Source organism: Camelus ferus, chromosome 11 (assembly GCF_009834535.1).
Source record: "Camelus ferus isolate YT-003-E chromosome 11, BCGSAC_Cfer_1.0, whole genome shotgun sequence".
Lineage (NCBI taxonomy): Eukaryota > Metazoa > Chordata > Mammalia > Artiodactyla > Camelidae > Camelus > Camelus ferus.
This window is the reverse complement of record NC_045706.1, coordinates 16,398,670-16,413,722: the sequence shown is the minus strand read 5'-3', so window position 1 is coordinate 16,413,722 and position 15,053 is coordinate 16,398,670. Positions and strand designations below refer to the sequence as shown.

At 35.8% G+C, this 15,053-nt stretch overlaps 1 protein-coding gene across 8 annotated transcripts in view; it reads left to right on the top strand.

Annotated features, from left to right (window-relative positions):
* Window positions 1-15,053, top strand: part of VTI1A (vesicle transport through interaction with t-SNAREs 1A) — a 341,791-nt gene that overhangs the window by 81,125 nt on the left and 245,613 nt on the right. Inside the window, exon 7 of one of the 8 annotated variants that reach the window (XM_032490940.1) lies at window positions 2,354-2,832. The exons of the other annotated variants lie outside the window; for them this stretch is intronic. Within the exon in view, the coding sequence (XP_032346831.1) occupies window positions 2,354-2,463 (110 nt within the window). The 3' untranslated portion in view covers window positions 2,464-2,832. Of the gene's footprint in view, window positions 1-2,353; window positions 2,833-15,053 lie in introns of those variants that run through there. 8 annotated transcript variants of the gene reach the window in all.

Sequence of the window (15,053 nt, the reverse complement as noted above, 5' to 3'; positions counted from 1 at the left end):
CTCTCCTGTATTGGTTGGCTTATGGGATGAATTCTAAGAAATCAAATGGCAAGAACACCAATGGTATTGGCATTATAGTAATGGTGAGGAAACTGAAGGAAACCATCAACCTTCCCCTCCCTGCCCCACCCGATTTTGTAATAATACGGGCAGCCTTCTTTTCGAGGTTATTGGTAGATTGGCTTTCTGGCCTGATTGGGATAAAGGCAAGCTTTTGTTTGTTCTTTCAGTCCTTGGGCTCACTTTAAGAAGGGACTGTCCTTGCAAATTATGTGAATAATGAGAAGAGGCCTGAACCTGAGGTCAAAGGATCAAACTTGAGTTCTAGCTCTTGTGTGTGACCTTAAGCAAATCACATAACCTCTCTGAGTCTGTTTCTTCTTCTCTCTCAGAATATTCCTACGATATGATGGCATAAGTTAAAATATTTTCTATACCATAAAACACTATACAAATATAAAATTATTATTAATGTGTGGTCATTTGGTGATATACAGGCATTTATATTTCTCTCACAGAAGAAGAATTATTGTGATTGAAATATGTATTAAAGGAATTTCTTAAAAGTGTTACTTCGGCATGCTTGGGGAACGTGTCACTATAGGTGTTGAACATCAAGGGACCTTCTTTGATATAGTGTCCCATTGGTGAACCTCTTTCCACATGGGACTGGGTTGGGTTGGGGTTGTTCTTGCTATGACAGTGATCACAGGGCTTGATTTGGCTGAGTGGGTTGCCTTTTCTCTTTCATGACACCATTCATGTAGCTCCCTCCCAATACTGAAGGAGATCAACAAAGAAGATCTCAGATACTGAAGAATCACGACTTGATCAAGGTTATTAGATTGAATGGGATTTGATAGTTATTCCTTTTGCTGTGTACTAAAACGTCACATCCACATCAAACGATCAATACAATCAACTTTGGAAATGCCAATTTCAGAGTGTCCCCAAAACCAGTATCAGTTCCCTGGACTTTTTAGTAGAATACAGTGGTAAATGAACAATAAAGTTTTATCAAATTAGATATTTATATGTTATATAATACATATATAAAAGCTTGGGAACTTCTTACAGACTATAAAACCAAGACTACAGGGAGGAATAAAGGTGGGCTTTGTGGAGGTAAAGACAGATGTGGCTCATGCCCAGACAGAAGTCATCATGATGATTCATTTCCTGGGATGAGTCTGAATGGGTGCAGAAAGCACAAAGCAGGCACAAAGCATTCTTCCTGCCCTTGCCTCTTACAGTGATGTGGGGGGAGAAGTGATTATAACGGCACCATGTTGCCTCTGTATTGCTTGCTTCTCTGCTAGCTCTCAGCCTAGTCATGTCCAGCCAGTCAACAGCTCTGTGTTTTCATTGTGATGTAAGTTTACAATACTAATCATTTTGTTGTAGTATCAGAAGAAAAACAGCAGCTTTCAAAAGGAAAAACTTTTAGCACTTATTGGTCCCTTCTTAAAGACTGTGAAATGCAGGAGGAGATGTGGAAGAAACCAGCATGACTTTTGAAACAGCACAAAAGAGGGAAATGGTTTGCAATGTATTGGTCTAAGAACAAGTTCTAGGCCACAACAAGAATTTTCACAGTCTACAGCAAAATGAGAGGAGAAAAGTAGAAAGTAGTGTTTCTCTTGTAAAGCAAATTTTATTAATTTGAAGAATTACATGTTTCCTATTTTGGGGTGCTAAAGGAAAGTATAGTTGTATAATATGATAGAGATAGTAGGTAGAAGTTATACATTTATTTTTTTTCTCCACCTGGAAAAATAACAGAATTGGCAACCCTACTTGGGTGCTTTGAAATGTTTCTTAAAATTTTACTTGGCCACAAAATCTTGAAATTGTTGTCTAATGTACTGGATTGGAGAAAGAGACAACAGTCCCGTTGCCTGGCTCTGCATTAATCAGCTGTGTAACTTTGAGAAATACTTAACCTCTCTTTACACATTCTTTTATTTGTCACATGGAAACTTGATGCTATATATATATAAAATGACCAGAAGGTTGTTATAAAGTAAAATGAAATCATATATATTCAAGTGCTTAGAAAGTGAATAGGGCTCTGTAAAAGTCATTATTTTTATGTTATCTTGAGCATAAGTGGTTATCTCTGAAAATTATTGGCAAAAGGTTTCAACAAAAATCTGTAAACTTTTCTTGATGACCGCTATTGACAAATACCATAAAAGAAAGTTTGATTATTTTATATAATCAATTGTGTTAGAATGGAATAGAAAGCATATTATTTTGACCACTAGTATCTTTCTAGTAAATAATGAAACTCATCTTCTAAAATTCTTGAGTCATCTTTGACTTTTTTAAAAGTTATTTTGTGTCTCTTTAGGAATAGCTGCCGAACAGAGCGACTCATGTCCAGAATGTACTTGGTCGGAGCAAAGGTCCACAATTATTTCTAAGTGCCATTTGCACCTTGATGTGTTTCGAGTTTCATAACCAGTCTGGTTTCTTTCGTGGATCCCTTTCTATTTGAGAAAATTGATGAGGTTACAAGTTAATTGAACAGCTCCATTTAGAGAAGAGACAGATGGTAGAATGTATGATATTGAACTAGAGAGCTGACACTAGGACATTTCAATCTGAGAGTGACATCGAGAAGGACATTATCAGACTAACTGGCGAACTTCCTCAGGAATGACTCTCAAAAACCAGGCACTATGGTGGTCGTATCTTGTAACTTCTTGTCCCAGAATCTGTGAATAAAAAGTGACTCTTCCTTTTTTCATTTACTACTAATAGTTAGGTATGACTCTTAGGCATGGAGATATCCATTTTGTTTGAGGTCAGGGAATTAATAGTTAAAGCTGTGGATCATCTGCCCTTTATTCTGAAATTATGATAATTTTTTTCTCTGAAGTAAATATTCCAGCTTTACAATAGGCACAAAACTAATGGAAGCTGCAATGATTAATAAAAGAAATAGGCTGAAAGAGAAATTATACAAGGGCAGAAATGCAAGGCTCACTCTCTTCATTCAATGTTGAAACAGAAGATACTCATGACTGTCCCACCCTATACCCTAAATGGGTCCGGTGCACCTGAAACCATGAGGGGGGTTGTCTACAGTCAGTAGCCTCGCGTCTCTGGAGATGATCTGCACCATTTGCTAACCTTGCTCCTGCCATCTCTGAGTGCCCAAGCCTATGGGTCTGCACCCCTTCTCTCAGTAGTCACAGCAAGCCACCCAGCTCTGCTGTTCCATTTGGGCAGGGATCTCTGCAACAGGGTGCTATACTGCTGCCAGCCTTCCTGCCATGAGGAGAGGTTCCATCCCTTACCCAGGGCCCCGCAGGTTCCCCACCGTGGACTAACGATTAGACACACGTAGAAATAATACAATGTTTATCGAACACTTAATATGGGCCACACACTATTCTCAAGAGTCTGTATTTACCATCTTATTAATCCTTACCACAACCCTATGCAGTAATTACTGTTTTCTCATTTTACAGATGAGAAAACAAGATACAGAGAGATTAAGTTATTTGCCCACACTTATTAATCAAGCTAGGAAATAGCACAGCCAGACTATCTGACTCCGTGCTTGTAACCAGTAGACCACACTGAAATGTGAACAGGTCCCGCATACCTAGATTTTCCAGAGTGGCCTGATACAGTCAAAATATTTCATGTTCTCACATCTGCTAAGTTCCTTTCCACATAATTTATTCAAAAACTATCGGATACTGTGGGCCATGTGCTGAGGATACAGTAGTAAACAAGATAGCCAACGTCCCTGTTCCCAGGCGGCTTATGTATGGGTACAGGCAGGGCAGGGAGCAGGGTGAGACAGACATTTTTTTAAAGTAATAAATAAATGGACAAGATCATTTCAGATGGTGGCAAAATGAAGCAGGGTATGAAAGAATGAGTAGTGACGTCGATATTCGGTCAGCTAGTCAGGGAAGACCTCTCAGAAAAGTGCCTTGTAAGTTGAATCTTGAGCAACACAGGATGCCATCAGTAAGCAAATCAGGAACATGATTTGTTACAAGAGGAACAAGAGGAAAAAGCAAGCACAGGGCTCTGAAATGAGAAGGTGTTTGGGTGTTCAGGCAACAGAAAGAAGACCAGTATGGCTGGAGCAAAGGGAGCGATGGGTGTGGTACACAGGTTGGAGCCACAGAGGGCGCAGCTTCTGTGGGGCCCCAGGGCATGGGAAGGTGTCTGAATTAGACTCTTAGGGTGTAATGCCAGTGGAGAGCTTTCAGCGCAAGTGGCCTGATCTGAACTGCAGAGGGCAGGGATTGTAGGGGTGGAGTGGCAAAGGAATGGAAACTATGGTAGTTTTTTTTTTTTTTTTTTCCTCTCTCTCTAGAAATCTTCACTTCAGGTAGGTTCTGAATATAAATGTACATTGTCACTTTGCTTAATTTTGTATCAGTCTAAAGAGGAAATGGGTCAATCCTGTGCTGCCCAAAGCGGGGCTCAGGACCACAGCATCAGCATCCCCTGGGAGCTTGTTAGAAATGCAGCATCTTGATCTTGACCCCTCAGATCTACCGACTCAGAATCTGCATTTTGACAAAATCAGCAGTGATACCCGTGCACATTAAAGTCAAATTAGATGTCCAGTTTTCAGTGTTAGCATTTAGTCTATGTCTGCTTGAACTGGATAAAAATCATCTTGTTGAATCTCAGATTATCTGTGTATACATGTGTAACTACACATGTGTGTAAAAATTCAGGCAGGTAGCTTGTACACTCAACACCTACACTCCCTGTGAAATAACACATATGGTCGTGTCTGTTAATACTGATGATGTTGGATATGAGCATGGTCTTACTTAGGAGCTATAATAATTGTCTGTCTTACCTTAGTTAGGAAAATGTAAGTAGGCAGTACTTGGCAACTGGAATGGTTAATAACCTATCCAGTAACCCAAAAGGGTCTACATTGTACCATTTTATTTTGTCAAAATACATTTTCCCCTCTATTTAACACCACTTAACATTCTTATTTTAAAATGGCTTGAGTTCGTGAGAGGTGTAAAGGAAATAATGTATATAGGAAGATTTTGTAAATTGCCTCACCAAAGTATGGTAGTTTGTTTTTTTTCCCAATGGCGTATTTATCACAGCTTTTTACATATCTTGTTTCATTAGGGAAATGCAAAGGCAGATTTTCAGAGTAAAAACAATACCAGTGTTATATATTTATAACTTATTTTCATAAAAGAAATATTTTCTACCTAAATCTCTCTTTCTTTCTCTCATTTGTATGTGTGTGCGTGTGTGTAAGGAATCCCCACCATCTAGTTAAGTAACATATTCATCACCTCACGTATTTTTTTCTTGAAAAAACTTAAGTTCTCTTTTAGCAAATTTCAATTACATAATACAATGTTATCAATTATAGTCACCATATTTTGCATTAGACCCTCATACCTTGTTCATCTTCTAGCTGGAAGTTTGTACATTTTCCTCAATGTTTTTACCCTTTTACAAGTATTTTTTAATAAAAAATAATGGATTTTACTTCAACATTTCAATGCTATATTATAGTTACCTAATTTTAAGTTGCAGGTATTCCCCATTTTAGGTATACTTCCCCTTGGCTATTTTACATGATGGGTAATTTTTGCTTTCTATGATTACCTCCTCAAATTTTTCATTCATTTGACCAGATAGAGTTAGTCAGAGAAACATATGGAGTACTTTATTCCCTTCTGGAAAGCAAACAGATCTTAGAATTATAGCATTTTAATGAGAATTAGATAATTTGTGTATACCACTATTTGTATTTTGCCTCTGTCTTTTTCAAAGAGTTCATACAGAAAAAGCAATCAATAGTGGTATCAGCTTACATTAAAATAAATCAAACAAAATATTTCATGTTCAGAAATCCAAAAAATGGATTTACAGTATGAGGTTCCTTTAAAAAAAAATCCAAACAAATGCACTTACAGTATGAGGTTCCTTCCTTTATATCTTTAATTGTCTCAAAGTGTTGGCTGAACTACTGATGGGTTTTCCTGAGACTTTTATGGGTTATACAGGGATTATGGTGCATGATCCTGCAACTTTATCATATTCCATCTTTTGGCTCTTGATAAAATATTGTTATTTTAATTAACTCACTATAGAACTCATTTAGAAATTTTAATCAGGTTTGGAAGTAGCTATTGAGACTAAGTTTTTACCAAACTGAGAGGCAGTCATTTTCTTTATCATTTTCAGAAGTTTCTTCCATATCTACTGACATTTTCTTATTCTTCCATCTCTTCCTCCTCATTATTATTAATCCTCTTTCTTCTCTTTTTCCCCTTCCTCCTTTTCCCCCTCATTCTCCTCTTCAAGAAATACTTTGAGTGTTACTATGCTAGATACAATGTAATAATTTGATTGAAACATATAAATCCTTGAATGTATTAATTTATCATCTACAGAAAAGAAGAAAGGGTAAAACCATGCACAATAATAAAACCTAATGGATCAAACTATTTTTAAGTTATAAGCTAGCTTGGAACAGAGCTAACATCTCAGGAAATATGAAAAAGGTGTGCTTTTTTTCCCCTCCATTTACTTATAAGTCATTTATAAGACTCCTGGGAAAATAGATCCAAAATGTGTTAACTATATGTTCCTTGCTTTTAGAACTGTTATCAATTGGTAGAAGAATAAATTTCTGATTCTGTAATATTAGTGGGCGTGGTATAACATTATATGAAAGAAGGCAAATATTGTATTTCACTTACTCAACAAGCTTTCCTTGAGCTCTGCTGAGTGTCAGGTGCTTCAGGGATGCAGCGCTAGAAAGACGAGATTTTCCAGTCTTGGCTTATCTGAGTAGAGAATGTTCTGTCTCTAAACACTGATTCAGATTTTTAACCTAAGTACTTTTGTTTAGGCACAGATTGGAATTCCATGTTCAAACTATTGCAAAAATAACAAAGTAACACTTTTTATTATTCTACAATATAGGAATAGAAAATGGGATTATACAATTGGGTTGATATTAACCATCCATTTTATTCAGCCGTATGTTTTAGAGGAAAGATTTTTGCAGAGAAATACTAAGCTTTTTGATAAAAAAAAAGTTATCTCTAGAAAAAGTTTCTCTCTTCATCATTTTGGGTGATGGAGTGAGTAGTTATTCTTTCAGAATCTTAAAGGTATCTTTGCTAGAATAGGCATTTTTTTAAATGCTGAGAAGAGTTACTTGACCGTGTCCTGTGAGTTTTTAAAAGTCTACTCAGTGGTAAAATAATCATTTTTGATGTATAGTTATCACTTACTTTATAATTACAACCCTATTGAAGTCTTACATCTCAAAAAGCTGTGGTTCTGCTCTGAAAGAACAGAGGAGATTGTCATTTGGGGTGAAGCTCTTAGAGAATATTGTCAAGTTGTGCTTAAATTTACTTTGTGAGGTTCTCTGAGATGTTGGTGGGCTCCAGAGTGATAAGAAAAGGATGTCATTTAAACCCTATTTGGAGAACCTTCTCCTTAGGTGGTCCCAGGGAATCCATAGGGTTCATTTTTAATCCATTAAAAAGTATTATACTCATCTTTAAAGGTGTCTTACCCCATAATGCGTATCACTTTTCCAGTTGGTTTGTAAGATACACGTGAAGCCATTCTTATTCTGTTGCATCTCTGTGAGTTGAGAAAAAGAATGACGACCAAAGCCGATCGCTAAAATGCCAATTTACTTTCAAATATTACAGTGAAGGACGGTTAAGCTTATGACCTTGTTGCACTGTGCTTATATAACTTTCCTTGGGATTTTTTTTTAATCAGGTTTATTTTCCCTTTGAGTCTGACTTCTAGTGCCCAGAAGTTTTCTCTTCAGCGGTGTTTATGTATTTAACAGAATTTTCTGAGGTGGGTGCTACAGAATTTTCACAGCATGGGTTCACATTGGACTAAGACTTTGTATATGACTTGTATCAAGTGGAAAACTTGATGGGCATGAGCTTTAAAAATGGCTTTTTTTGTGTGCTCTATATTTGAAGCTTTCGTCTGTATTTCCTGTTGGGCTACAGTGTTTTCCAGCGTTGCCATAAGAGAACAAAGTCAACATTAAAAAATAATTTTTTTTATTGAAGAATATGTTTTTCCAAGTAAAGTCATTATCAAAGAGACTGTCATGGTGGGTCATCATTCATGTAGGGCGCCGTGTTGCCCTTTTGCATCTTGAGATATAAACTCTTAAGTCATAGTTAAATAAATATCTATTTATTTAGAGAAAGGAAGAAACCACCCTAAAGCCAGACAAGGGAAAAAGCTTTTTGAAGACTGTCCCTTTTGGAGGAAAATAAGGATGTTGGGTAATCTTAACATTATCTTCCATGTTGATAAGCTCATCACAATCAATTGCCTAAGGTCCTGATCCACATTAAAAGGTTGATATTTATGTCCACATGAAATACACCATTTAAATTCAGCTAGTTACCTTTATTTCCATTTTCAATGCTATTTGCTGCACATGGCACTTGAATAGGGCACAGTGGAACCTTAACATTTATTCAGACAACAATGATAAAGCCCTAAGAAATTAGAGTTAGGATTTATTAGACCTGGACTGGGCTAAATTGATCTCTGAAATAGCAAGAAAAATACTGCCTTAAAAGAGTATTATTAGTGAGATTTGCATTTGGGAGTAAAGTTGGGGAGATAATCAACCCACCTGAAAGGGAAAACAGATTTTTATGTAATTTGGGAAGGAACAGACCCTGGCCCCATTCTAGGCACTTAGAATATAAAGTTCCTTTAATAAGCTGGGTTTCTTGGCAAAATATTTATGGGGAAATACACAGCTATAAATCCCCATAATAAATATAATTAGTGTTTTTGAAGCCAGGTAGAGGAAGTAATTAAGTCTATTTCATAGTGTCAGGGAAAGACAGAATAGATGAGCCTTATGGAGTAAATACAAGGTGAGCCAAGGGGAAGTGGGTAAACCACGGGCAAAGTCAGGCTTTGGGGCAAATAACATGGCTTATGAGAATTTCTAGAGTCTGTCCTATAGTGTATCTAATGCTCATCTTGGTTATTAAGTATACTTGAAAGTGACAACATTTATTTGAAAAACATTTTCCCTCAAACTTTTTATTATTTCAGAGTAACCTCTCTAATTAACCTATCCATTTTAATAGTCAGATGTGTAATTATTTTAGGTAATACATTGTGAAGATTTTTAATGCTTTAAATTATAAACTTTGGTCGTTTTTAACCCTGTGTTATATGCTGAAAATAATAATGCTAGTATTAGGAATAACATTGTATAATCTGCTTTGAAAATTTTAGACTACTCTTAGTACATCTTTTCACATCTATTGCTTCATTGTATCAGTCAATAAATTAGCTTATCCAAAATGGAGATTATTTGTTCAGATTGAGGAGACTGATCCCCTGAATACTTACCTAAATGCCATCAATTTTCACCAAACAGAATGGCTACTAAGTTTTAGCTGGTTTCATGTTTCCCTCTTCCTCATTAAGCATATCTATGAATTATCCAAAATGGTCTATACTCTACACAAACTTGTTGATGATTAGAACCTGTTATTTCAAACAAACAAACAGAACCCTGTCATAAAAGGCTGCACAAATTTAAAGGTGTTAACATAGGACTTTTACAGTGTCATCCAAATTTTTCACGTAAGTGAGTTAAAGAGATTGACTGGAGATACTTTGTTAATATAAAAAGGAGACCTTTTTTCCCCAAACACTATGACTCTAAAAGGAAAGCATGAAGATGGACCAAATATCTTATTGCCTCGCTGATATTGCCTGCCAGCTGTGAAGTTTCTTACTGTAATGAATCCGCTCATTTTTATTGCTGTGTGCAAGGTACCGTGCTTCATTTTTCTTCCTACTTGGATTTCCTGTAGAATGCACACCCCATATAGTTCTTTAAATTCACACTGTTGTGCGAACAAGTCAGTCTTTCTGTTCTCTCCTTTGTTAACGGTAAACCTTGTGGAGCAACAGTTCTTTCGTGCCCTCCGTGAGTTGCTGGACTCTGCTCAAATTAAACGCTGGAAGATTATCAGCAGGCTTCAAAGGTGGAGTGTATCTTTCTCTTTGGCATTTTTGTGTAATGTTGTCTTGATCTGGAAAATGCTAACAAATTCGAGCAAACTAATCATCTCACACCCACCCCTTGTAAACTGGGACTTCATGTCTACCACATAAAAAGTAGGAAGAACACATGTATAATTTTTGCTGTCCTTGGAGGATTAAAAAAAAGTTACATGCATAAAATGCATCAGAATTATTTTTTAATCCAAGCACCAAGTCAGATCACCTGACTTCACCTGCAATGAAACAAAATGGAGCTTTATAACTAGACAGACCCAGGTTCAGATCTTGGTTCTGCCACTTAATAACTGGGGAGCCTTGAATAAGTTCCTTCACTTTTCCATGTTTTCATTTCCTCATATATAAAAATGTTTGCAGGTCTTCTATGTGGAGGGTGTTGTGAGAGTTACACGAGATAAACTGTATAAAACATCCAATGCGTGTTAAGTCTATCATAGGTTCTCAATAAAGGTTAGTTTCCATATGTGCTACTTTGCATAGTAACACTAACTGCTGTGACAGATACACCTCCAATACCCCAGTGGCTGGATGCAGTAAAGTTTCTCACGCTGAGGACAGTCCAGTGCACATATTCCTAGTGAGCAGATGACCTTCCAGGCAGTGATTCAGAGACCCAGGTTTCTCCCATTCTGTGGCTCTGCCCTGCACCAGGCTTTAGAGGCTTCTACAGTTTGCCAGCTGCCAAGGCAAAGAGAGTATGGAGAAGGCACACCCGCTTTTAAAGCTCCACGGGCAGCAAGGGCCCCACGTTGATGCTACATCCATACCACTGGCAAGAACTGGTCGAATGGTGCTACAGAGTGCAAGGGGGCTGGGAAATATATTTTGATTCCAACTGGACAACCACTTTCTCCTCACAACTTCATAGAAAAGAAAAGAAAGAGCAACTATAGACAACTATAGATGGGCAGTTGATCTTCCTCTGCCATACTGTTCATCCATGCCCACTTCATGGCCTCATAATTGATCAATTAAAACCCTGGCTTGTAGCAATATGATGGGGCAAGATGGAAGAGTAGATGGCTTATGGGTCAGGTCAGTGGTTGTAATCTTCTAGAATTTGTGACAAATGAAACTTTCTCTCTTTTTTATGTAGGCACATTAACGAGTCAACATCATTTGCTTTCTTTTCTACCAGGCATTTATCTCTATTCACTTCTCAAATTTATATTCCTTAGATCTGTAACAACAGATAATTCTGCTGCATGTGTTTTCATCTAAGTGTTGACAATAGATACAAGTCAGCAAATTTAGTTATACCATTTCTAAAGGATGTTCTTGAAGAACATTGCACACTGTCACAGCCACGAGAGACATAAGGAGACATGGAGACTAAATGTCATGTAGTGTCCTGGATGGGATCCTGAAACATTAGACAAAATGCCTAAGGCGTTAGATAAAAGCTAAGGAAATATGAACCAAGTATGGACTTCAGTAAATAATAATTATCAACATTGGTTCATTAACTGTGACAAATACATTACAGTAATATAAGATGTTAATTATGGGGGAAACTGGGTCTTAAGTATATGGGAGCTCTGTATATCATAAATTTTCTGTAAATCTAAAACTGTTCTAAAATAAATACTTTTTAAGTGCATTGCAATCACGGTAGTCATCATATTTATTGAATGCCCATAGTGTAATGGTGTCATTGCTGCAGACCTGGCCTCTCCTTTCTAACTTTTTTGTTGCCACTGTCAATAAGTTGGCCTTTCCAGTAACTAAAAGGACTTGTGTCTGTTTAAAGCACCTTGCCCAGGTTTTGGCACTAGTAAATGCTTTAGGAATGTTTGTTTCCTCTTTCTTTCTTTCCTCTCCCTCCCTTGTGCTTTTGTAATTCTGAAAAGAACAATATGAATTTTTATTTGGCTACTGAAAGGATCAGGCTAATAAATTACTCAATTTTATGACTCCAGGAAATATAAGATATACCTGGGGGCCTGGTCCTAACTTCCCTGTGATTCATTGCCATGTGCCATCTTTAAGGTGTGTAAGAATGTGTAGACCATTTTGCTTATTAAAAGAACAGTAGTCAGTATTTTTTTTTTGCAGTCTGAAAAACACAACAGACTACATCATGATAATAACAGTGGTTACTATTTTTATCTCTTCTGAAGTTCCTAAAGTGTTATTGTTTAATTTTACAGTTAGAAAAAGAATTTTTCTGTATTTAAAAGTGCCTAAAATCTATTCTTGAAAAATTATTTCACATCATAATTTCTCAAATATATAGACTTACAGAGAGAGAAAGATTCCATATGTCAATACCATGAAGAGGTAAAACACTTGTAAAAACATAATTCTCAGTTACTTTTGTTTCTCCTTATTCAACTGCCCATATTGTGTAATACAGGGATTTATATCCACAGGTCACTGTCTCTGAAAATTCTATAGTAACAGACTTTTAAAACCCTACATATATGTTTTTAACTTCCTTGGCCTGTTTCTTTGGATTATTCTGGCATCATAATAATGATTTCCTGATTTCTCCAAACACAGTTGTACCCATTTCAGCAATATTTATATGTGAAGGGAAGTGAAAGTTGAAATCTAGATTTGTTGACCCTTGAGATCTTTTATTGACCTTAGTAGGTATTAACTTTTTTAGATCAATAAGAGCTGTTATTGACCTCAAAGAAAAGTCAATATCTGCTTGTTAATTTGCAGCTTGGAAATGCTATACATTTTGTTCTTCATTATTACCCTACTTATTTCAGCCTTTAAAAAAAAAAAGTCTACTGTTTTTGCGAAGAGATCATGTCAAAACATTTTGGTTTTGGTGTTTAAAGAGATAATCACTGAACATGGTAGTCATTTTACTTTTTTTTTTTTTTTATAGTTTTTTGGTGTTTCATTTTAGTTTTTTTAATAAAATTACTAGCTGAGAGTCATGCTGTTTGGGAAAGTGAAGTATACTTTATTATTTAGCATAGTTTTGAACATGTGAGAAACAATTTTAAATAATCTATAGCTCATGTCAAGACTATTTGGACATGTGTATATGAGAAATGAAAAGAAAGTTAAATTGGAAATAAGTAGTCTGAAAAGCAATTAGTTAATAACGTTTTTTGCCTTTCCATGTATAAATGAAAAGATCAGTGGAGACGAATGTTCAGCATGTGCTTTTTATGGGGATAAACTTTAAAAGCTTTTAGGGAAGGACTTCTTGGGTGGGTTTGAATTTTAGAGGCCTGTGCTTCTAAAGTTTTATTAAGTGTTTAAGTTTTAAGTATTGGTAGAGAAGTGGCTTTTCACATCATCGTTGTTTTGTATATTAACATGGAAATGTCAACTTTTGCATAACTTGAAATGTCTCAGAATTGCCTATTGCTGAAATTCAAATGTCAGAACAATACTTCTGCACATATATGACTCTGATATTTCAACTCTAAAAACCTCATAAATGATTCAGTATCACTTTGGCCTTGTTATGATAGAACTTTAAAAAGCGGCAGAGCGATTTAAATCTGGTTTAACAAGTGGTAGTCTCATTTAGTCCAGGCCTAAAGCACTAATTTCTCAAACCATTAATGCTCATTAGTCTTTTTTAAGAAATATGTTACCATTTTGATGACGAATTTGAGTTTTAAAGAGAATTCTTCCAGTATTTTGCACCATTGCAAAAATGAAGCTATTCCTTTTTGAGCAACAGGATTGGTTTATATCTTACCCCAATTTGTGGTATTAGTTCATTGTCATGGGGTCCTCGATATTTAAAAAAAAAAAAAAAGAGGATTTTTTTTTTCCCAAGAGATGAATGCTTTCTAGGACATAAATAATAAATCAAGTCTAAATAACCTGTAGAAATAGACTTTCTACTATTAATTTATTCTTCCAAGGTTTATGTGGCATCTGTACATTTAAAATGTTAAGTTTTAGAGCTAGAATGCACCTTAAAGATGATAAACCTGACTTTGTAATTTTATACAGAAAACTGAATCTTAACGTCTAGCCCCTATTTATTGCTACTTGGTTTAATTTTTTATTTGAAAATCTCAGCTGCTGTTGGCCATTACTGGTATATTAATAGTTTGAAATAAAATACCTTTACTACTCCCATAGTTTTATATTAACTATTTCCTTTCTAATGGAAAAAAAGCTTTCCCCAGGGGAACTTTATCACTTGAAGTGGCTTAATTTCATACATGTTCCTAATGGCCTGTTTTACTTCCTTTTCTACGATATGAAGTTATGACAATTAAAATATGCCAACATTTCAATATGATAAAATTGATATGCTTGGGGTCTTACTATTCTAGAAATAAAAAATGCCATTAGGGTCATAGTTTGGAACGTGTACCTTGGCGTGTTTCATTTTTCCTCTGCTAGGAGATTAGTGGAAAATAAGCTCTGTAAATTAAATTTTATTGCAAAATTATCTTCCGATGTTCAGCAGTGAAGATAATATTGAGTGATAAGGCTGGAGTGGATTTTGTATAAAGCAATTACAGCATGAAGACCACAATCTGAATGAAAAATTGCTCAAGATTTCCTATAATCTGTAGAAAACTTCATTTTGGAATATGTTTAAAATTGTCTCATTTATACAGGTGATTATAACACTTAAGCTATACTGCAGTTTGAAAGCAGTGTTACTGAATGGTGTTAATGACCATTATCCATGAGAGGTACAAATATATATATATATTTTTTTTTTTCATACTTGGAAAATTGTTATTATTTCAAAAAGTCTCTCCATTACTGGAGTTCCTTCTCCAAAGCTTGCTTTATCCAGTGAACCCATTTTTCTCTTTAGGTAACTGCATATGGAAGTTAAGATCAAAATGCCCACTGTGTATTCACCTCTCACCTTGGCTCGTGTAGAGAGGGACTTCTATTCCATGTCTCCACTGTATAGTTGTATAGTTGTATAGTTGGTCCTTTAATAACTTCATTCACACCTCAATTCTTGATTTTGGCCTTTACGTAGTAATTACAAACAAATAAGAGCAAAGACATTGTTCTTGAATTAT